At 35.6% G+C, this 24,197-nt stretch overlaps 1 protein-coding gene across 1 annotated transcript; it reads right to left on the reverse strand.

Annotated features, from left to right (window-relative positions):
- Positions 1–497: 497 nt before the first annotated feature.
- DNAI3 (dynein axonemal intermediate chain 3) lies at positions 498–23,100 on the reverse strand. The gene is made up of 23 exons (XM_010222963.2): positions 23,084–23,100; positions 19,623–19,756; positions 18,331–18,372; positions 14,873–15,054; positions 14,279–14,383; positions 13,280–13,450; positions 11,949–12,148; positions 11,554–11,670; positions 11,219–11,409; positions 10,722–10,846; positions 10,532–10,621; positions 9,862–9,948; positions 9,121–9,249; positions 7,283–7,356; positions 6,470–6,617; positions 5,628–5,715; positions 5,278–5,408; positions 4,404–4,467; positions 3,843–3,973; positions 3,086–3,290; positions 2,510–2,601; positions 1,293–1,415; positions 498–703 (listed from the first exon to the last, which is right to left on the reverse strand). Exons 2-23 carry the CDS (start codon positions 19,738–19,740, stop codon positions 557–559), a joined length of 2,760 nt encoding a protein of 919 aa, XP_010221265.2. The 5' UTR covers positions 19,741–19,756; positions 23,084–23,100; the 3' UTR covers positions 498–556.
- Positions 23,101–24,197: the final 1,097 nt, after the last annotated feature.

Raw genomic sequence — 24,197 nt, forward strand, 5'->3', positions numbered from 1 at the left:
CAAAAACTACTGCTTGTCCCTGATTATTTTTTTTTCAGAACCAACAGTTTCAGGATTAGGGAGGAGGTGCTGGCTGTAGCTAGCAACAGAATTTGGAGAGTCTCTGAACATGACTCTTGGAGAAGGATGGATTTCTCTCCGAGGGGAGCAGGCGGATGTAGGTTGCAGAGGTGAACACCAGAGCCTGAATTTGGCATGCTAAGTCGTGTTTCATTTTCACAGCTTATAAAGTTCTAAATGACTATTTAAACAATATTCACTCACACACACATGCATATATAACCAATTTCATTAAAAATCTGTTAATAAAAGAGTGGAGGAAGTATGCCCGAAACAGTTGTTCTCTACCCATGCATGTGAACAAGTACATGAACAAAGTTAATGATACAGTAATCTCTACAGTAAGTGCAATTTCTGAAATACCTGCAATATCTGAAGCTAAAAATGTCCTACTAAATTGTATGTTGAATTACATATATACAAATCTCATAAGAAAGGAAAGTAAGTGGTCCTGATGAAAAGAAATGCTCGCTGGTTTTGAAGTTGATAATGTGCTCTATGCATCTGATGAGGAGACTACTTCTGATTCCTTTACTATTCCTAGATCTGTTAGTATCTTCTTCTCTAGATCCAGAAACTCCATATAATCCATATTTTCTTGCTCCTCCATCTGTTCTCTAGATTTTTGTGGTGCAGTTGCTGTCTGAAGGAAAAGAGAAATCAGAAAAATTAGCCAATAATTTCTTGTACAGCTTTGAAACATGCAGGTGAGTCTATTGCTTTTCAGTAGATAGTATCAGTGTTATTGGGAATGACTGGAAACGGGTATCTTCTAGGGTTGTAATAATTAAACTGCAATTTCCTTAGTTTGCTGCTATTGTTAAACGATTCATCAACAAGTGAATGGGCAAAATCTTTATGTGAATAAAGAGTAAGGGGCTAGAATCTCTCCTGCATTTCAGTTGCAAATGCTAAGCAATGTTTTATAAGGTTACTGAAATGTTAACTTTCTGAAAGATCAGTAAGTGAAAGGAAAAGCAAATTTGGAGTTGTTAACTGCCCATAGGCTCTAATGCAAGAGTTCTGCTAGACTAAGAGTTGAACTGGAATGAACTAGGACAAACTATTCTGTTACTAAAAATGCAAGTATGAAATAAGGCACTGCTAGGCTATTCTAAAGGTGCACGTCCTGATTTTTGAAAATACCAAAGGAAACTCTGAATAGCAAAAATAGGTGCGTTTAAGTATCCAAATAGACAAAAAACGTTTATCTAACTCCAAATATAACATACTGTTTTCTTTCTCTGTGCCTCCAGCTCCATTTCTATTCTTTCTTTGGCTCGAAACTCTTGCCGTTGCTCATAATACTTCTGATATTCAACTTCTCTCTCGAAGTAATGAAGTACACTGGTATGCTATTAATACAAAGATAAACAAGGCCTGTTACAAGTACAAAGACTTAGAATTTTTCCTGATGATCTTTATGGCATTAAATGTTCATTTTTATTAGAAATATAGATTTCTGTGTATATTTTGCCAAATGATTCACAGCAAAATAATAAAAAAGTGGATAGAAGGCAATTGATTTTTGTATACAAATATGCAAATATTTAAATAATTTTTACTACACTGACTCCAAGTAAATCTCCTCAGCAACCTGCACTGAAATAACTAAATCAGTTTTAGGGTAGTGATTTAACCAAATCAGCCCAAGAACAGGCTGACCTATCTTTGGGCATGAAGAAAACAAGAAAAAAATGCTGCTATATTACTTTTATATTTATCTCTGATTCTCTGTAGTTTCAGTTTATAATCTACTTATAGGGATAACTGGTAAAAATATATGTGTGTGTATATATATATATATATATATATATATATAACTGGGATTGGATGGGATGAAAATATTAAGATGTAAAAAGAACAACAGATATCAGGACAGACTGCTAGGATGGAGAATGAGGTAAAAACCCAAAATTGTCTTTGGAGGGAGGTGGTGGAGAATTTCTGAAAGTGATGTGGAAACGGAGAAATGAAAAATTTTGCTTCCATTTTTTTCACATGGTCTTTTTTCAACAGTTAGTGCTTAGCCAAAGAGAACGAACAAGCGGTAATGTTAGTAACAGTCTGCAAAATGTGTTTTAAATAAGCTAGAGGCAGCTGCTAAGATGTACAGATTTAATTGTGCCAAATTTATAGGAAGGAAAAAATCAGTGAAACCCTTGGGTGGTTTTATTCACACGGCAAAAGTGGTGATCTCTTTACTGCAGCTTTCCCACAGCCAGGGAGCAGCAGTGGAATTCTGCCAGCTGCCCGTTTCCTTTGGGAACCTCCTATCCAGGCTCTGCCAGAGCCAGCTTTGCCATGGGGGATCGCCTGGGAACAGGGCTTCGGGCCATTCTGATCTCAGGTTGGTCATGGCTCATTTGAAGGCAAGTTTTTTCAGGCAGGCCCACGTGTGTTTTGGAGTTTGTAAGATGGGTTCGTAGAGATAAGCAGTGTTACCAACCTCATTGCTGGAAGGGTGACTTAATGTCCAAGAGATTTCTAAAACATGCAGTACTCCAGAATCATCAGAAACAGCTAAAAAATGCTGCTTTGCTGGAAGATATTTAACAGCAAAAAACATATAAGCAATCCAAATTCCAGCAGTAATATGTCCCCACCACCTAGACATGACATATCTGCATTTTGATAATATATAAGAACTGATCAGTTTTTACTGCAGATAGGGCAAAGAGCTGCAAAGGATTCATTGTATGTTGTTGTGGTCATTTTGGTTTTGCTCACTGCAGCAAAAATACAGCCTTATTTTCTTAACAAATAAACTTAACTAGAAGAAAGATTTTCGTTCTTCTATTTCAATTACCTTATTTAATGAAAAATAACTATTTTGCCTTGCTAGTACATTCAGAGCCTGACGTATGTATCTCTGCACACAGCACAGTGTTACATTTGTAGAAGTATTTATGTGTTATATATCTATCACCGTGTAACATGAAGACTAAATTGTGCTTTGCAGTAATGGAATAGTATGTTTTAAAAAGTGTGTTGACATAGGAAAATGTGATCACCATCAATGTACCTGAGGCAATCCAGGGTCTGATGCAAGTGATCATTGAGATGGAGATGTTCTGGAATTGAGATGGCTCGTGAGTTTTCTCCAGTAAGTCCCAAATATCTATATTTCCATCTTCTCTGCCAATGAAGAAAACTCCTGGTCTTGTTAAGGACCATTGCCCCACAGTGTATCTTACTGCTGAGCAGCTTGACTGAAGGATTGGTCCAGTCTTAAAAAAAAAAAAAAAAAAAAAAGTCAAACAGTATTTTCACTATTTTCAACCTCCTGTCATTTGACAACATTCACAGTTTAAATGATCCTAACTCTTGCTCTAAGGTAATTTATCTGCCTACTAATAAAAACCTGTGGTTTTAAGATTTTGCAAACCTGGTGCAGCTAACCTGGATTGACAAACATGACAAACTCAAAACCATCTTTTTATTTGTTCAGTTGATGAAAGGATGGGATCCTAAATAGGAGTTTTTCAGACTTGGTTAGCATACACTGCCTTTATTCTTCGGTTTCTCTGGCACCAGAAATAGTTTGTGGAGAAGCCCTAGTTTTACAAGGCTGGTATTAGAGAAGGTCATTTCCTTCCTTCTGTAAAAGGCAAGTTTACAATATGCTTTTTTAAAATAGCTTTTCTGATGTGAAAACAGCTTTTCTTGGACTATTTATTTCTAAATTCTCAGACTTCAGGATTTACCAGCACTTCTGAAAATGCAGTCTCTGAGGCTATTATCTCTTTTATCTCTACCAATTATGCTTTAAAGTAACTTACTGCAAGACCTTCTTTCCAAATGGCAAAATTCCAGGGTCCAACACTTAGAACAATGTCTTTAAAAAATGGTGATCTCTGAACTGTATGAACGATCCCATCATGGACAGCGTGTTTCTGAGAAGGCTTCTTACCTAACAGAACGGGAAAAGACAATTGCATGTAATTAGTGCTTTCAGTGATGAAGGCCATTACTGGAGGTTATGCAGGGAGAGAGAGGAGGGCAGGATGCGCACGGCGGTTGAGGATCCCAGCCTCAACATTTTGCTTGCAGTATACAGGCTTTGTGATTGCCTCAGATGTTGCACAAAATGTGGTTGTGTGAAGTGTGACTAGTGTTAAGAGACGCACAGTGAGGCCTCTGTAATACTGAAGGGGGCTTCTCCTTTTCTGTAAATGCGGTTAAACTGCACATTATTTCGAGGATTTACTGCTGAATCCTTGTGTCATCAGTGAAATAGAGCATTATAAGAGATAAGCAAGCATATTAAAAAGGCAGAATACTGCTGTAAACATTTTAAGGTTAGGGATATTTTGAGGTTTAAAGAGGTATTAAGAACTTACCAATTAGTCTTCCTGAGTCACTATCTCTTTCCATTTTCCAGTCAGAATAAATAATTTCTCCATCCTGTGATGCCAGAAAATTGAAATAAATGCAAATGTTAGAGCTTGGTGACTTATCTCAAACTTGCTTTTTTTTTTTTTTTTTTTTTTACTTTAATTCTTACTTTTATTATAACTAGTATTAAATATACTCTGTTTAAATTAAAATAAAAAAAGTGCAGCCAACATTACTGAAAAGGTAGTAAAATTTTGGGTCACTCTTTTTCAGTTTCACACTGCCAAAACAGCTTTGCTTATAGTGATGTATGTAAGCAGTCATTCCTGCAGAATTGGGTACTCTGTATTTACAGCACACATTTTCCCCCAGTGTTTGGACAAGAGCTGACTGGAAGCAGAAAGGTGGGGGGATGAACTCAAAGCTAGGTAAGATGTTGGAATTTTAGATTACATTTTTCATGTATGTAGGCAGAGAGCTATGAATAGCTGAGGCTTCCAAAACTAGAAATAAATTGAGAAGGTGAAATGGAGGTAAAATAACATTTTCACCCAGCATTTGGGAAAGCACTCAAAAATATTACTAATCCTACAGGTTCTGTAATAAAAAAGTCCTGTTGTATTTCCAATGGTAGTTAGTTCAGTTCAGTGTATTTTGGAAATGTCTTCTAATTCTGCCCTTGAAACAAGCACTTACTGTCTACCAAACACAAGGTTTATTATTCTAAACAAGGAGCAAAATGCATTAAAAAAACATGTCTCTTTTTGATTAATAATTGAAGAAAACATGTAAGTCCATACAACTCTGAAAACTGTTATTTAATTGTTTAGTCTTTCATCTTTGATTAATAGATTGCAGTAAAGGTTTGCTTTCACTTACTTCAGTTCCAACAAAAAAGTTGGTGGAGACGTTCTCCAGCCCCTTCAGAATTTTGCCCGAAGGAACACTTATCTCTGCGTATGGGCTTTCCTTGGTAAGTTCAACCAGTTTGTTCAGAGATTGCACTTTATCTTGGAAAAAGGAGTGCATACAATTCTTCATTATAAACTGAAAGTTATAATCCATCAATTTATCTGTCTTTAAAAAGATTCACAGATGAGAGGAATATAAAGAAGAGAGATGAAGACAGTCATGTCTAGAGTGTGTACACACAGACATGTATATTCTTCATTTTGTGTATGAGATTATTAAAAACATCCTTTTCCAATAAGCTGTAATGAAAGTATTACCTGATGTTTTGTAATGATAATACTCTTCTGTTAGACTAATTCTGATGGGACTGTAGTCCACACTGGTATCACTCTTGCACAGGTTTATCTGATCAGAACAAGAAGAGCATTTGATAACTCCTTTTGTCAGACATCGAGGTACAAGACTAAATTGCTTTCTGCTGCAATTGAACAGCTCTCTTCAGTCTGCAGCATATTCTTAATATTCCACCAAGGGCTTTTGCTGCTTCCTTTGCAGTCAGAGAGGAATGCAAGTCTGCAGTATCTCTGTTTTTAACCGTTTCCTTTTAGAATTTCTTGTGCTGCTGACAGAAAGACAGTTCATGGAGTCCCACTTTTCAGGACTGAATTAGCTGCAGCTACTCTGAGCAGAATAGATCAGCAGCCCCCTCCCCTTTTTATCAACATAACAGATTTTTTTTTCCCCACAAAAAATTATCAGACTTCATCAATCATCAGTCCTTGCTGTTTTTCAGATATTTGCATTTGACCATGACCACACTTCTTCCTCACAGTTTGGGACCCACTGGAATAGACAGCACAGTGGTTGAAAAGGCACACGGTAATATATGCTATTATTACAACTACTTTTGCACCTACTACAATTTTTAGAAAGTATTTGTCTTAAAGGTCTTATGAGTTAGCTTTTGCATTTTTTAAAAAAACTGCAGAGAAAATTTGAAGTATATTCCATTTCCTACTCAATAGAAAATTAACCAGAATATGAATTTTGTGGAAAAGTTACAGGTTTGGGAAACAAAAGAATTAAAGTAAAATACTATTGAGTTCTGGCCATACCTACAGTTTGGCTTGGTTCTGCTCTTCTAATTTGTACACCTTACCTTTATGAGAGGTTTCCAGGTAAGATCTAGATGCTTAAAAGTATCAGGAAAGTCAGGGAGCACATCAATAATTTTCTCCTCTTTAGCTTTCTCAGACAGAGGTTGGACGGGAAGCTTGGTGCCTCGAATATCCCAGAACAATATCGAGCTGCATAATACAAAAGTGATTACATAAAAGTATAATATTATTCCCTATCTGTTTCGAAGTCAGGTGCAATTCCCCGCACATTTTAAATATTTTTTAACCTTTTGCCTTCAAATTGCATGCAGCAATAGAGAAAGACTTTGAAAAGCAGGCAACCACTAAATAGGTAATTTCTTCCTTTGAATATTACAGCTTATATTCATTCACTTACCATTTAATTAGTTTGTAGCTTTACTAAAGCAGCTAATTAGCATTCATTGAGCTTGCTTATGGAAAATTGCACACTACCTGGGTGAAATTTCCTTGTCTGTGAACAGCACAATGACATGAGCTCTCTGTAGTTGGTTTTAGAGCTTCTAGGGAGCTGAAATCCACTTTTTAACTTACTGTAATAAGATACAGCCAGAGCCAGCCTAAAATGTACGAATTCATTCATTTAATTTTTAGTCATTTAATTCAATATCCAGACTCCGATTGTGGCTACTACTAGGGGCTCAAAAAAGGATATGGTAATCTAGACAACCAAATCAGATATCACGCCTAATTTTTGTACAGTAAAATCAGAGCGTATATGATAGAACATTAGGGGTACAGAAAGATAAAGTTGCATTTAAGAAACTTTTTAAAGGAACATGGAAGATGTCTTGTAAAGTATGTGCTGTATATACCAGTCAGGGGAGCAGGTTACAAGCTGCACACAAATTTCAGCTCTGTTTTCAAAAGTAGCACCCATTCTGTTGACCTAAAAATAACAGTAATAATAATTAAAGAAGATAAAAACGAGCTAAAATCATCCTCAGCTAAGCAACTACTTCAACACATACAAAATGGCCTTTTAGAAATTAAGTCACTTGCATAACTTGCATTTGAAAATAAGGACTTACTAAGTAATAGATATAAAACCAAAGTCAAGGTATTCTACAAATGTACTTCAAGTGAATTGATTTCCACTGTGCCTGCTAGCACCTATAATTCTAGATCAAGCAAGCAGGATAAGTACTTACTGGCATCACTGCAAATCAGGCCCTTACGAGGTTGCCAGGTTTGTAACTTTTTTATCCTGATTAAATGGCAAGTCTTAGAGGAATTAATCGCAAGCAGCTAAGAGTAGTGAGAATGATGCACCTTTGCCAGGTTTGCAGAGTAGATCAGCTCTCAGAAATTATCATTTGGGATTCTGTTCTCCAGGCCCCACTGTGGCATTGTTGCAGTACCTTCAAAAAGTATAACTAATAACATAGCTTGTGTATGTAGGGTTCTCAGTTTAACAGGAATCACCATTTACCAAGCAGTCATTGTTTTAGACCAATTTTTCTCTTTAACTTATTTAGGAAAATTAAAGGAACATATATCCCTTTGTGGGAAACAGCATCTGATGACAGGCTAGGCCCTGATCAAACGTGATCTTCATTTATGCAAAAAAAATATTTATTTTTAGCTAAAACTGTATTTATCAACTATGCAACAAAGTTTCAGCTACATTTTTTTTGAGTGACTTCTACTCTCTTTTCACTGAGAAGCACCTGCCTGGAGTTTAAGTGTTAGTCTCACAACCAGGCCAAGCTGGATTAGGATCTGCATATAATTTTGCTTACTTTTTCACTATTATATAATAATAAACTGCTGATATTAGACACTGTGTCATAAAAACTGCAATGCTGTGAAAAAGCACACATCCTAAATGTGTTTATATAACAAAAAGTATGTCCTAGTACACATTGTTAAATATTGACAAAGTAATTCCTTTAACAGTGTTCTTTATCAAGTACAGTTTTTTCTGTTTTACTTTGGCAAAAATAATAATAATAATAAAAGAGCATTCTGCTATCTAAAACTTTTCTTTGTTTTACAACATCTGGTACCAATTAGGATCCATTAGGATCACTGTAAGATAGTTCAATAATGAACAGTTTAGCAGCTTTCTTTTTGTCATTTATGTGCACCCTCTCCTTCACTTTTCTGATCATGTTGCTAAGGACTGTAATATCTGTGAAGTCTTAAAATGTGGTTTCGAAGGCATAAGCCTTCTAAAGATAATTTTACATTTTAAAGTAATTTGAGCAAATTGCATCAATATGGTAGCAAATGAGCATCTAATACGCTCATAATAATCTTGGACCCTTTAGCAGTATAGGCCCTACATATCATGAAGCTTTAAAAATATGACAGAAAATGTAATCTGGGAGTTCATAGCACCTAGGTAAATTAAGGAAATTACTATAATATCGTTCTTATTTATTTCATTTCTTAGTGGCCTGAATGGATTAACCATAGTAGAAATTCAACTGAGTGTAATAATGAAATTATACTTGTGAGTAAAGCTACAGAAAGTACAGTACAGTACAGTCCAGCACTGTTGTAAAGCACAGTAAACATAAGTGGTCTGCAGTTAGAAATAATGAAAATCTACTACAAGGAGTTTAAACATTAGGATTTTATCTTAATTTTCACTATGATTTTTGAAATAGTAAATTAGAAAAAAATAGTAAAAAGAAAAAAAACTCACCTCAAAAAAATCTGGCAGCCAGTGTATATCTGTTATTATTGCTCTATGGCTGTATTCTATAGAAGACACTGCACAGTATCTCACTAAAGGTGGCTCTGGACCACACTGCTGAGCCTGTATAAATGATGGCTAGAAATGTTTTAAAAAGAGATATTTTAGAGTATTTTCAAGACACAGTAGTAAATCTGTTAAGGAAGAAAGGTTACTTTTGCATACTTTTAATATTTCCTCACGTATTTTATATCAGTCTATAAAACTTTCTACGAGTCTAATACAGAGCCCTTTCCAAAAATGGAAAGCTCTAAAATATGCATATGAAGCTCTAAAAATAATTCCAGTATGTCTCCGTAGGTGCGCATCCATTGACTCTTCTGCTTGCCCACTTGATATTCCCTTTCCACTGAAATCCTCTTCTTATCTTCCAAGGTACCTTCTTTCTGTCCATACATTTCCAGAATAATTTTCAGTGTTATTTTTAACAAAAAATGCTAAATGTAAAGCTATTAAACTGGACTATTCAGGTAGAGATGATACTTTAATAATGGGCTTGTTTCATTAACTCATCAGTCTGCTTATAATTTTATCTGTTCTCTCATTGCAGAGATTACCTATTTCTATACTTTGAGCTGGGATGCTTTCAGCTATATTTAGCTAATAATTTATATTCTAAATTTCCACTTTCTTTCCTTTCATCCTAGGCATGCAGTTGTACAGCTATAGATTTAGAAGAGAACCATTTACCAAATTAACAGCTGTCTTTTTGAATCCAGCACTAGATTTTGCATTTCGCAGCTTTTCCTCATATTGAGAAATATCCCACAGCACAACCTGCAATGAGGAATGAGTATCAATATGAATTATTTCATTCTTTATATTTTGATTATAAGGATTTTTCAAAAATGATTAGTTTCTTGAGAGAAAAAAATAGGAACTTTGCTTTCTCTACCAGAGTTTATAAGGTCTTTTAAGGCAGACTCTTTAATCTGATGAAATTAGTTAAAATGTTACACAACTAAACAGAACCAGAACTTCCGTACTGCTTAACCTATTTATCAGTAATACAAAGAATCACTTTACAGTAATAGTTCAACTATAGTATAATGAGACATAACTTATTAGGAGGACTCAGTACAAGATCAGAGAACTTCCTTTATTTCAGAATGAAAATGCAAAGAGATTTTTCATATCCGTTTTAAAAATGAACCATTAACTGATAAACTGGAAAGAACACCTCCGTATTCCTTAAGATGTCTTAATCCTATTATCAGAGTTGTTCTGAAATCTTGGGTCTTTGAAATCTTGTGGCACTACAGCTTGTTAGGTTAAAAGTAAAGTTACAGCTTTACTTTTGCTCCTATGAGAAAGTATAGAAAGCTATATCTAATTTTATTATTTAAAAGAGAATAAACACCTGGCCATTGAAGCAGCCACCAGCAATGATATTCGGATCACTTGGACTAAACTGAAAGCAGTAAATGTCTTCAGGACACTCCAACATTAACTAAAAAGGAAGGAAAAAAAGGTAACTGAGAAATACAATCCCAGTGATTGTTCTCTTGTTATTTGGACAGTTGGAATATTTAAAAATTCTGATTAAGTACCTGCGGATGGAGAGGATCAGAGAAACTCCAGAAAAGAATTACCGATTTCTGCAACAATAATTTACCAGAAAGATCAACTCGTTCATCGTAAGAAAGCCTCTCTGTTGCTGACTCTGCTATAATCCCTGATTGTTAGAAGGGAAAAAAAAAAAAAAAAAAGAAAAGAAAAGAAATTTTAAGACACATGGAAAAAAAAAAAAAAAAAGCACAGATCTAGTACAGTTGCAGTCCCACTTAAAGGGAGAAATTTCCCCCTCCTAAAATCTCCAGGCACCATGAGGGACCACTGGCACACGTTGCTTGGCCTTTTTGAATTCTGCAAATGACTTGTCTGTAGCATTTTTCCCTTCATCTCAAATGAGTAATTTAGAGAAACATACTTTTTTTTTTTAATTTCAAAACTGATAGCATCATGAAGGATGCACATTTTATAGCTGTAATATAATACATGTCATTCAAATCTGAATGATTAAAAATGATTATTTTAATTGCATTACCATAAATGTTTGGGTGCCAGCAAACACAGCTAATGGTTCTGTCTTTGAGATAGTGCAGATCTATAAATGATTGGTATTCTTTAAGATAAATATCTGACTTGCTGCCATAGCTGCCTTCATCTTCTGCTAGGGCTCTCCAGTCATCAACAAAAACATTCATAATTTCATTTTGCTGCAGTGCAATCTCCGTTCTGATTTGTAAAAAAAAGTACAGTTAACATTTTCAAGAATTCGAATGTGACTTCTCAGAAGTTGAATCATACATGCTTCAATGCAGACTAGTATTTTATATCATTTTAGGTAGCCTTTAATGTACACTGGTGCAGTTACTTTACCTGAAAAGTACTGAAGTAATAAATTCTTTCAGCTTCTTAGATGACAGACTTTCTTCTTTCTCTTCATCTGAGAACTCTCTAGGAAAATACTGTATAGCTGCATTTTTTGGATAGGTCCTAACCAATCAGAATAAATTTCAATGTGAGTCAATATATAAAATATTTTTAAGAAAGAGTATTTTAGAATTAGCTTCTAATTATGTTAGTGTTATTTTTTTCTAGAACCTCTCTAGAGAAGAGAAACAGAAGATGCAGACAGAACATTCAGTTCTGCTCTTATAAACGATTTGCACCTGAATAGCTCCAGAGGTGTTGTGTTAATTTACATAACTTAAGGTGAGATCAGAAGTAGCATTAATAAATAAGATAAACTGGTACATATTTCTCACACTTACCATTTTGTCTGAGTACTGTTCTCTCTTACTTTTGGAACTATTTGTGCACCCACATCTTTTTCCAGCAGTTTAATGCTGAAGGTTTTGTCTTGATAGGAAGTACATTCAATGTAAGTGTCTTTTACACTTGAAGCATTCTTATCAGTAAATGTAATTGGTGCACCAAACTTTCTCCGTACTCGAGAAATCAAATACTTAATCTGAAAATATTTATATATTTTTTAAAGTTAGCAGAGGAGAAATGTTTTGGAAGGTCAATTCTGTAAAATGGCAATATTCATATGATTGCAGACAGTTCTGTGGATGTCTCTGTGCTGAATTTTTCTACATTCTGAAATAGTCATATATGTTTAAAGAAGATGAGAAGGTGGGAAAGGAGGGAAGAGGGCAATGGCAGATTATAATTGCTGGATTTGTCATGTTGAAGAGTATCATTGCTGCCCAAGCTCCATTTCATACAAAGCCTTCATTAACAGGTATGTGTAGAGTGGCTGACCCTTGCCAGCGCGGTAGAACAGAGAACACTTGCACTGTGAGCATGGCTCAAGTTTAGAGCTTGTGAATTAGCCCCAGTACACTCAGACGTGTTCGTAAGTTTAAACACTATGTCCAGAGGATGAGAGCTATCAAAACTTCGTAATTTTGATAAATTTTGATTAATTTTTGATAAAAGGTAATGTTTCCTGAGCAAAGAGTTAGTGAATGCTCAGAGACCCCAAAAGCATGACAAGATAGATGACAGCTGTGAGTGGATCTACTTTTTGGTCTTAAAATTTTTGTTGTGTAATATTTAGTTGTAGCTAAACATCTATACCCTTTTGTAAAGTCAACTTTTCATAACTGTAATTGGTATAATTTACTCTAAGATTGACAGCCCTTGTAAGTTTTTATTACTACTTAAATACAATACTTATGAGGAAACAACGTTCACTAGGCTAAATAGAAATATAAATGGGTCTCTAGAATATCATTACGGATAATCTGTCCAGACAGTAAACTGAGCAGAAAGTGGCAGAGACATTTAATGACCAAAGATGATCAGGACTCTCATCTTACAGCTTAAAAAGTAAATATGTTCAATACAATCTCACTTGTTTTATTTGCAGGATTTAAAGGGGACATTCATAAAACGTTGTTCCTGAAGCCCTTCAAGCCTTCTTGAAAGTTGATCTTTCTCGTTATTTTGTTTTTGTTTGTTTTGCTTTGTTTTTGAAATATAACAAGACCCCAAGCAAAACTGCAATGGCAACTTTCAATTTTATGGCTTTTAAGGAAATTATTTTAAGTTTATTTTTGTGATATTCATTTGAATAACATGCACCGATACTGACCTTTGAAACAGTGTCTTTAACAGATTCTTCTTCAACTTCCTTTTCACTGCCAAGAGAAACCCAAGGTTTGCGGACAGGAGGTTTATAAACAGACTCTTCTAATGTTCCCTCTTTATTCTCATCATCATCTTTTTCTTTTTCTTGTTCTTTCTCTTCTGCTACATCTGGAGGCTACGACATTAAACAGTGGAAAATACTGCTCGCTGAAAAATTAGTTACTAAAATGCAAGTCTGAGTTAGAAGTTGGAGTTTCAATCTTAATGTACACAGCCGTTATTTTTGTCACAATGTAATAAATTTGGCCCTACTCAGTCATACCCAAGGGCACAGTTTGGCCCCATTCAGCTTATCTGTGCATTAGAATTTTCCAACAAATATTACTTACTATTATATAAAGAAAAAAATATAGCAATTTCCTATATTAGGCTGGCCTGTCTTGAAGCTGCAATTTGCTTTTCTATTAATGAATCCCCCTGATGCTGGGGAAATAACAGAGTCACATTGAAAAAAGCACACAAACCTTCTTTTATGATATATTTTACAAAGGTGAGCCCTGTATGTATTTGGAGTTATTTAGAATTCAAAAACATGTATGAGTTGAAGAATATACACATACATATTATGAAAAATATGTATACTATTATTTTGAGGTGCCCACTACATTATAATATCTTCATTGTATTTCTTGCTTGGATACCCGGGTGCTGGCAGAGGGAATTATCCCTCTGCCTCTGTTATGTTAAAAGTGCAACAGAGGGTTATAACGATCCCTCTGAATGAAATACTAAGTTCTGTTTTCCTTTGGAGGAAAAAAAAAAGTATTTTTACCATGATACATGTATTTTTTCATGGTTGGATTAACTTCAGAGAAATATTCTGGCATGCCAAGCACATTTGATGCTTATGAATACAAGCCCAATCGCAAACAGCATATCGGAGGCAAGATTCTGAAATATTTCTAGATAGAATAATGCTGGAATGTTATTTGGAGTTCCTCACCTTCAGAAGGTTTTCCTTGGCTTCTTCAGTAGCAACAAGATAGAAGTTCTGGCCATACTCCTGTTCCACATCAAAAACTACCAGAAGTTCTTCCCCTGGATATTCCTATTTCAATTAAAACAATTAATGGGAAATTGAAAGCAAGTAGCATCCAAAAAACACATGACCCTGTTATTAGCAAAGCTATCGCTAACGTCATTGTGCAAAGTGAGCATTTGTGGTCAATCTTGTGGTCTTCACTGGCAATTTCACGTGCTAATTTAAAACCATAAATAGACTCTATTTTGTAATAACGGAAAAGAAACTGTTTTTTACAGTTTTCAATAAGTAGGCCATAAATCATGGTAAGCCCAAATATGTCAACCCCTGCCAGTTCACAGAACTGAAACTAATATCAACATTTATTGTTCAATCTGAAGACAGTAAAAAGGTGCGTGATGAGCCAGGAGAAACCCTTAGGGGTGACAATGGTGCATGAGCTTTGGGTATCAGAACATTCGTGTGTTTACAAATGATCAAACAAGAACAGACCTTAGACGTATGCATGCTTTGAGGGGAAAAAGTCTTAAAGTGAGAATGAAATACACTACGTACTAGGACAATTTTTTTAACAGGATGGAAATCGGAAACTGCTGCTCTTGCTTTCAGGTCCTCAATGATGTCCTCTTTTTTAATAAGTTTGAAACAGTTTTCTTTTGTGACATCTTCATCAACTCGGCAATTAAAGATTTCTTGGGTCTGCGTAGTGAAAACTAAGGGGAAGATTTCTGGGTGGCCTATGAAAGAAAGCAAAAGTGCATGACAAACATTCAGAGTGTTATTTAAGCATAAACATGTAGCTTAATAATAGCATCTGAATTATTGTGAGAGTTTCCTACCTGAATGCCTTGGACTCTCTGGGATCATTTTTGTTTGTTTGATTGGTTGGTTGGTTTGGGTTTTTTTTTTTTTTTTCTATGTGGGAAGGCTGGGAGTCTAAATTATACTAACATTTTCTACTTTTGATGGGTGACAATAACAAATCTGGTCTCCTTGTGGTTTCAGGCTGATATAAAGGTTGACAAACTTATGGCCTGTTTAATTTTCATTGATGAAAGTCTTTCCTTTTATTCAAAATATTTTTGCCTGTTTAAGGATAAATTATTCAAAATTTAAGTTTACAGACCTTTCTGTATAGGCCCAAGTTACATACAGAGGAAAAGTTGTTCAATGTTGTCTGCTCTGGTTTCATTGCTTTTAAATCTGTGAGTGGGCTAGAAGAACTTCAGACCACGTGCTGTATTTTCAGTTTAGTTCTGGCTACTGAAAGCCAGCAAGGGAAGGGAATGCAGAGAAAAAAAAAAAAACTCTTACAGAAAAACGTATTGCTATCTAGGTTGATAATTTGTCAAATGGAGGGTCTTACATTTATCATTTTTAAATCATGTTAAAGATTTTGCAATAGGGCCAAGTTCTAGGAGAACTTTACCCTTCTTTCATCTTTATCTTTCCAAGCTGGAAATAATCTACTTTAATAATACTGGCTATCAAACTTTTGATAATGGGTAAAGAGCAGGTGTTGACTTTTACGCCCATGAATTAAGTTGCTGTCTTAACTACTGTAAATGCTGAAGATGTGTTCGCATACCTAAGGCAGTACTCACGTTGTTGACAGAACTGTCATCTCCTAATTCTTTTCTTTCATCTTGGGGAGGGAGGGGGAAGATAAGCCTGGTGTTTAGCAAGATTTCTAAGGTTGGAAATCACAGATTCAAACTGTATGTCTCACAGCAGTCAAAAAGTACAAGCATTCTTCATGAAAGCCACCATACTTTTGTCTGAGAAGGATAGCAGATGTTTACATTGAATGTGCTTTTTAAATTTTTTTTGTTATCTCAGAAATGGAAATGATTTAGAGAAATTTATATGTGGGATTTTTATTAGGTACTAAAATTGACTGGTTTTGTGATAATAGCTGATATTTTCTATCTCTCTTCTCAGTTTTATTATATTTTCTTTGTTTACTTGATGTATTTAATTTATTATCTGAACTCATAGCACCTTTGCATTTCTTTTTCTTCTTTAGACTAATTTGAATTCAAGCAGATATATCTAAAATAATGGTATTGACCAGCTGTCTATGCATGTTTTGAGAAGACATCTCTGACCTAAGCCATCTAGAACTGACAAAACAGTAAATCCTTTAAATCTCTGTCATCCAGAAAGTTAAATCTCTGCATAAGCGTATCACATAATCCATAATGTTCGATGAATCTGACATTTATCCCTTAAACCCTTTCAGTGCTGTTCCTCCACTGCACCTGCTCTGCCATAGTCATCCACTAAAGTTAATGAAATATTGACACTCGGGCACAACCTGCAGTAGTCAAGGCATGCTTTACTGGGCACTCACTAGCTATTTTGTGGCCTACAGAAAATAGGCATGCACTGTTTACCAGTACGCTTTCTTCTCAAGCTGTAGTCAATATCACACTGCTTTCTCTTTTGATATCTCACAGATTTCCAGGATTACTGTGATTTACAGGATGCTGGATGCTTCCAAAAATCAGAATGTCATAGAAATGGCCGTTGGGAGAGACCTCTGAGGCCACCTGGCGCAATCTCGGTACTGGTAAGAGTAGACCAAGCCGGCTCGGGTTTGTTTCCAGAGTGCCTGGGTTGTCTTTCTGACATCCAGTCCCTGCAGCTGATGAGTCCAAGACCTCAATCCTTCTTTAATTTATCAGCTTGGATGTGAGAACACACTGAGCAAAAGGGTTTGATCTAGGGTGATTTAAAAACACTTCTTTAAGAAATTAGAGTAAAACTGAAAAATTAGATTTTTGATACATCAAAAATCCTAACCAGTGGTAATTGTTTTTTAAGAAGCCTATTTGACAAATTATTTTTACTCAGATGTATACAGTTTTCTTCAAAAATGTTAATGTTTAAAATAAAAATATCAGAGATGCAGTTTTCAATGTTAAATGAAACAATACAAGCATGCACTAAAGCTAAGGAAAATACAACAGACAGCATAAGGGAGAGGACAGAGTGGGACATGGGGTCTAAATGATCTTCACTGCTCAATTCTTGTAAATGCAATTTAAAAACAATGATGAGAATTAAAATATGTGCATCTTAGTAACCTAAAAATTTCTATATTAGAGCAAAAGGAGCCTTTTTTGCTGTTTCTAACTATTATGCAATAATACAAATCTAACTTGATTTACCACTAGGTGGAGATAAAACTCTCCCTTAAAGCCAATCATCGTGAGTATGATTTTGAAAGTAACACTTTAAAATTTGAGGGATCACTTACTGTCCATTCCATTCTTTACGCTCCACCCATTTGGGTGAACCTAACTGCAGAGTGCAGCTTTCACTTGAGCAAGAGTGATTTATGTGTTCTTTAAAAATGATCTGATTTGTATATTCCCAGTTCACTGCATTATTGCTTTTAGCTGCAGCATTAAAAACTAATTAAGATAACTCTTTGAGCTGCCCCTGTAAGCTGTATATAAATTTTACATTGACATAAATATAAATTATACATTATATATAAAGAAAAATTGCAACAGTGAGGTCATAAAAAAGCCTAACCAAAGATGTGAAGAAATATTTTAAAAATGATGTTGAAGGTAGCACAATATATTTCAATTCAAATAATGTCCTATTTTTTCTCATAACACTGTCCACATTTAAAAAAAAATGCATTTTTCTTTCTGATAATGGGCAAGAAGTGTTTGACATCTTGTGACTTTTCAGTCAAATGTTATTTTGTTCCACAAAGTTTCATTTTATTGAATCAATGTGTATCGATATATATGATTGAGAAACAAATGATCTACATTTTCTCATCAGATTTAATAATTGTTTGACAAAGATTAAATAAAAACTATGATTTGAAATCATAGAAATGATAAAAGTATTTTATTTTTTTCTTTCAATCACTTAACTATTACTAAATGCAAGAAAAATGCATCCTATAATTCTGTTGTAATGATCTTTATTTTCCTTCATTGCAGTTCTACAAAACTATTACTCTAAACCTAAATCATAATAGTACTTACCTATACTAGCCATAGATAGATTAACTTCTTCATCCTTTTTATCTGAAATATAATAGCATGATGTTAAATCAGTAGTTTTTCTCCCTAAATAACTATCAATACACCATCCTTTTCATGTCAGGACAGTGTCTGAAATACGTAATACATATTTAAAATTAATCTGTGAAGAAGAAAAAAAACTTATGTTCAATTCAAATTTAACACAATAAAAGAGTGAACCCTTGTAAAATAGTGTGTCTGTGTTAAGGACGTCCTAATATATCTCTAAAACTACAGAGTTTTAAAACTAATGTTTGTTGTGAGCAGATGCTGAACACAAGAAAGCTCTCATTTTGCGGAGTGCACTGCAGTTTTTGTGCTTTGAAAAGTTATTGATAGCATCTGCCTGGGGCACTCAGCCTGCAAAACATGTCATGTAAAGAGGTGATAAATGGACAAGGCTCCCCAACATCCAGCAGCAGAACTGGCCGTTGTGCAGAAAGCAGCACATGTTACTCCATGGGCAGCCTTGTTTGGGATGGCAGGGGGCTGCTCCAGCCTCTGAAACAGGTCTGCAAACTCCACAGCAAGGTAGGATAGGGATTAGCACTGAGCTGCAGGGTGTTCTCTGCAGCGCAACAGGTATTAATCACTGGAAGGGAGAAGGTGCTTAAAGAGAGAGACACCAGGCTTCAGGAAAGTAGCTGCTCCTGTGGGGCAAGGGGACAGCAAGGGTTTATTTTCACCCTTTCTGTGAATGTGCATGAGTGACTGGAAAAATATACATAGCAAAGCCAAACTGGCTTACATTTCTTTATACTTATAATAACACTTTATAAATGGCATAACTGAGGTAATATCTCATTATGTATCAGAAAAATGTAATAAAATGCACTTCAATTAAATGGTGAGGGTTTTCAAAATCTACTACTGTACCTTGCTGATGACCTAAACTCCTGCTCCTGAGGACATTTCTCTGTGTCTGATGCTAGCTCTCTTCACTAAGATAATTTTTGAATCTCTCTATGCCTACACACTAACCTTTCCAAGATCCCATTCAATATTCTTTCCATAACTCCACAAACTATTAGATTTAAACTACCAAAAAAGTGTAAATATCATAGTGTTGCTTTGTTATATTCCATGTTTTGGTTACAAAATCATAATCAGTAATCACAGCTGTTTCAGTTGTTAATATAAAGTGGCATATTCTATTTTTTCTCACATCCAATTAAATGCTTGGGCCCCAAATAATCAGGGTATCTGTTATGTAAAACCAGATTACTGCTTCCTTCGTGCAACATCATACATACCACTCTGTTTTTGTTTTCCTTTGGAGGATTCCTTAGCTTTCTTTTCACCTTTCTGTTTCTTTGATGACGCTTTTGGACTTTTTAAGGAGGACTTGCCAGACGTGAGATTTTTGGACATTTTTTCTAACTTCTTTCTAGAAAGATATATATCAATGAGTTCTAAACATACAATATAATGCACTTCACATGCTCACAACTTTCTGCCCACATCTGTAGTTTATCATTAAAATAATAATTTAAAGCCAGTTATGCTGCAGGATTTTAATTCCCAAACTTACTTTAGATAATATGATACGTAACACTTGGAAACACTCCTTCTGTCCAAGGTGATTAAGTATGAAACTGAGTATTCAAAACAGTGAATGTTTTAAGTAGGATAGGTTTTACTCGCAAAGAAATCTGGGAACCTGAGCTACCATGCAAAGATCATAGGTGAAAATTCTACAGTTGTAAATATTTGTCCAAAAGTCCATTAAGTGTAAATCAGTACAGAGCTGCACAAAGCATTTTGTGCCTTTTTATTTCTATTTCATTTGTCAGCCTAGCTCTGTGGAGGGCAAATTTGGAGAGAAATTGCAGATTTAATCACAGCCAACAACCACACAGCTGGAGGCTATACTGTCTCTGGAAGGCTGCCTTGTCTCATTTGCTCTTCTCTCTCCCAATATCTAGAATAGAGATGGGATTTGCAAAGTTCTCTGACTTGTTCCACTGCAAAGAATGAAGCGAAAAGCAGCCTGCCAACTGTACACACTGGACAGGACCCCACCACAAAACACATCTCCAGCACCATCATGTGGAAGATAGCCACACAGTATCCAGTAAGGTACTGGATCCAGTATCCTACACAGTAACGGTCGTAATTTTGCTACAGTGAGTACTGAAAATTATTTGGTATTATTAGAGTGTAACTGGATGTACTAATTAGGTTACAGATAATGAGATTCTTGGTCTCTACCACAAGCTTCTCTAGGAACCTGAACCTTCCCTTCTCCTCTCCCATGTCCCCAACTCTTTTTGTTAGGACTGACTAGGAGAGGACAGCAATAAGAGGAAGGCAGATGCACTTATAGCACCTTCAACACCTGTGTCCTGGTTTAACAGTTGTTTCTGATGACCTCCCAAGAGGATCTAGAGCTCATCTTCTTGGACATGTGGACAGCACATTTACCATCAAAGGGAAAAAAAATGGTGAGTTTATAGAAAGTGCTTTATCTTGAGAGACTTCCCCAGAGATAAGGCCTAAAAAAGCATGAAAATGAAAGCGAACGCAGCATGGTCTGTGCATGCGCAGTTTCAATGGGCTTCCTGCCTCAGGTCAGTCTTTCACTCCCAAACTGAGCAGCATTTCTGTGTTTTATGACACAGTTGTCAAATATTCTAGAAACAAGTAGTATAATTTTATCTCCCAATCTAAATTTTAGTTTGCAGATGGTCACTGGTAACCAGTCTCATATTTGTCTCATGATAGGCTAGATTCAAGGTAAATTTTGCTTTGACTTTAATAAGAGCAGAATCAGACACTTGTCTTTTTTACTAGTGATTATGGTAAATATGATCCCCTTGATTATTCAGTCTCACAAACTGTATCAACTTAGTCTTCCTGTCTTGCCAAAATGAGTAAACCTGGCACAAAATGGATCAGTGTTTTAACATCCTGAAACTTTTGCCTTGCAAAACATTTTGGAAGATTAACAAAAAAAAATACTCTGGTAAACCTTGTATAACCACTGTAAGGAGAAAGTTAGGAGTTTTTTCTGCCCTTGTTCTCACAGCCTTTTTGCTAAGGTATGAAATTATAAACATTTGGCCATGCATTTACTAGGTCTAACATTCACTTAATACATTTGCCAAGTTATAATGTTTAAAAGAAGCCTCTACACTGAACAAGATGCTTATTTTAGTGTTCTGAAGCACTTGTTTGGAAAAGATAAAGGGCTATCTAACTTAAAGGCTGTGTGTCACTTCAGATGTCTAAGAGACGCTAAATTTTGTGCTCTCACTCGCTTTTTTCTTTTTTGTGAAGCTGTTTCCTCTCCACCCCATTGTACGTTTCAAATAAAACCTTTGGCCCATCCCATAAAGGAATTCTGTAGCTACCCTATCATGAAGTGAGACCTTGGTGCTGCTAGTTGAAAGAGTCAGTTTTCTCCAGGGTAGGGGGAAAGGTCCACTATTTTAGAAATTAGTTGGATACCAGTATGAATCATCTCATATAAATTACAGTCACATTCTTACTTTACCATTTCCTTATTGCATACTGAAACAAAGCAAACTTGGAAATGCTGAGTTTTTACTGAGTAATATAAACCCACAGTCACATGAATAGAGGAAGTATTGAAAGGCCTGAGATAAATCACATGGCTATTTTTAGTAGGATAACAACAGGCAAGTAAAAATATCCTTTTTTTTTTTTTTTTGGACTGCCTTAAATATTTTGCCTATAAAAAGTTAAAACTTTTCAATTAGGAAAAAAAAAAAAAAGTTTCCAAGCCAATCGATTTACAGAAAGAACCAAGTGTAGAGGAATGCAGAGGAACCTACAGCAGTATCCAGATAACGGGAGGGGGACTGTGGGAGGGCATGCATATATTTATGCAAAAAGGCCCCTTTTAAGCAGTGTAAACTTGTACAGTAATCAGTAAGGACTATTTGTGGTTCCATCTATGAGCACAAAACCTCCCCAGCTGGAAAACAGATATATCCAGAACAGTTAGAAAAGTACTAATCAGTTATCTTCTTCTACGGTATCCCAAATAACATATTGGATCTGCTCATTTGTCATCTTGTGAGCACATGATTGTCAGTGGTTGGGAAATGATTAAGGCCTCTGAGAAAAGCAAGGGCAGAACTTCTTAAAAAGAGGGTTCTCTGTGGGAAACTGACAAGAAACAAAAGATCCAAAAGAGGTTCTAAACAGCAATCTTTTGCATCCCAGCTTCTTCTTCAAAAAAAATAATACAGAAAGCCCCAAGAGTTACTAATATTTAAGATAAAAGCTAGTGTTTCAGAAGTTACCTCCAACTGCAGCTATTCTGCACTCCCTGTTTTTACACACAGTACCAAATAATATCAGGGAGAAGAACACAGAAAATGGAGCTCCTAGATAAGAGGGCTGTCTGAAAACGTGGCTGTTAGTAGATTATCTTAGGTCATGGAGCCCTTGGCAGAGCAAGAGCTAACGGAACTAACCGGCCGTCGTTCCTAAACAAGCCCAGCGGTGGCAGCCGCCGCGAGCTCCTGGCAGTGCCGGGAACCTGCGGAACGCTGCGGCTCGTGTCTGTCTGTGCTGCCCGTGTCCTAGCAGTGCTGGACAGACCGGAGTGCCCGACGGAGCACACGGCAAGCAAGAGCCAAGGGCGAGCGACCACCTCCTCTTCAATAGCCCCCCATGCCAGGCACCGGCACTACCCCCTAACTACGTGTGCTCTAAGTTCAGAGAGCAAATTAACTATACACACTCTTATGAGGTACCTTTTCTTAAGTATTTAGACTGTGATCAGTGAGACCTAAGAAAACAAGGGGTTTCTTTTGTGGATTTCATACAAAGTTAAATTTTATTTATTTATTTTTTTCAGCTATGGCTTGCTCCTATCCTCAGGGATATTTCTACTCCGTTTATTTAGAAAGTATTCTAATATGCACATTTGTATATAAACATGCAAATATGTTTTTCCTGTCCATTAATAATTGTATGAATTCAGGATTCTGTGATTGACAAATAAGGTTGAAAACAGCATTTAAATTAGTATAACTAAAAGCTCAAACATTCAAAAAAGCCCTTGAAAATTGCCGCATACATTGCCTTTTGTTTTATACATGAAAATAGGCAATGTATTGCATTACATTTTTTCAATAAATATGTTGAGTCAAATTTTTCACCAAATTTTCAGCAGAACACAGTGTTATATTCATTAACCAGTAATGCCCAAGATGATCTGCAAATGTTTGAAAACTTTGTTTGACATTTTGTAGCTTAATTTATGTCAGAGATGGACCTTTGGCTAAAGGGAAAAGTGAACATCAGAGTGCTCTCCTAATCATTTAATGGACTGAAACATTTGCATTAGTTATAAAACAAATCCACAAAGTTGCTAGGTGCTACAGAGGAGAGAGTTAATTATTTAACAGTAATGCAAAAGATGCTGTCTGAATTGAGGAGGCAGAATGAGTCATTAGCTGCCTAACAATGATTTAATGTGGAGGTTGTGTGCTTTACTAATTTAGGGCTGTAATTTGCTACAATTTAGGAAGACTGAAAAGTTGAGTGCACTTCCATTTAACTAACGCTACAAGCAAATAATCAAAAACACACTTTGCTTTTTTTTTTTTTTTTTTTGGTTGTGTCACTATCAAGTTAAAATCACCTTTATGTCTGAAAACATTTCGGTGCTCTTGTTATAAATATCATCTTGAAAATGACCAAATCTGTAGATAAATTTATATACAGTGTTCACCCAACTATATCATACTTTGCTCTACGCAGAGAACAGATATTACAGACACCTAAAGTTTGTATTTTTAATAATGCTTGTACATACTTGGATGCAGCTTCATTTCACAAGCTGCAGGGAG

The sequence above is a fragment of the Tinamus guttatus genome, unplaced genomic scaffold, assembly GCF_059628265.1.
Source record: "Tinamus guttatus ecotype Peru unplaced genomic scaffold, ASM5962826v1 Tinamus_guttatus_pri_ptg000242l, whole genome shotgun sequence".
Classification (NCBI taxonomy): domain Eukaryota; kingdom Metazoa; phylum Chordata; class Aves; order Tinamiformes; family Tinamidae; genus Tinamus; species Tinamus guttatus.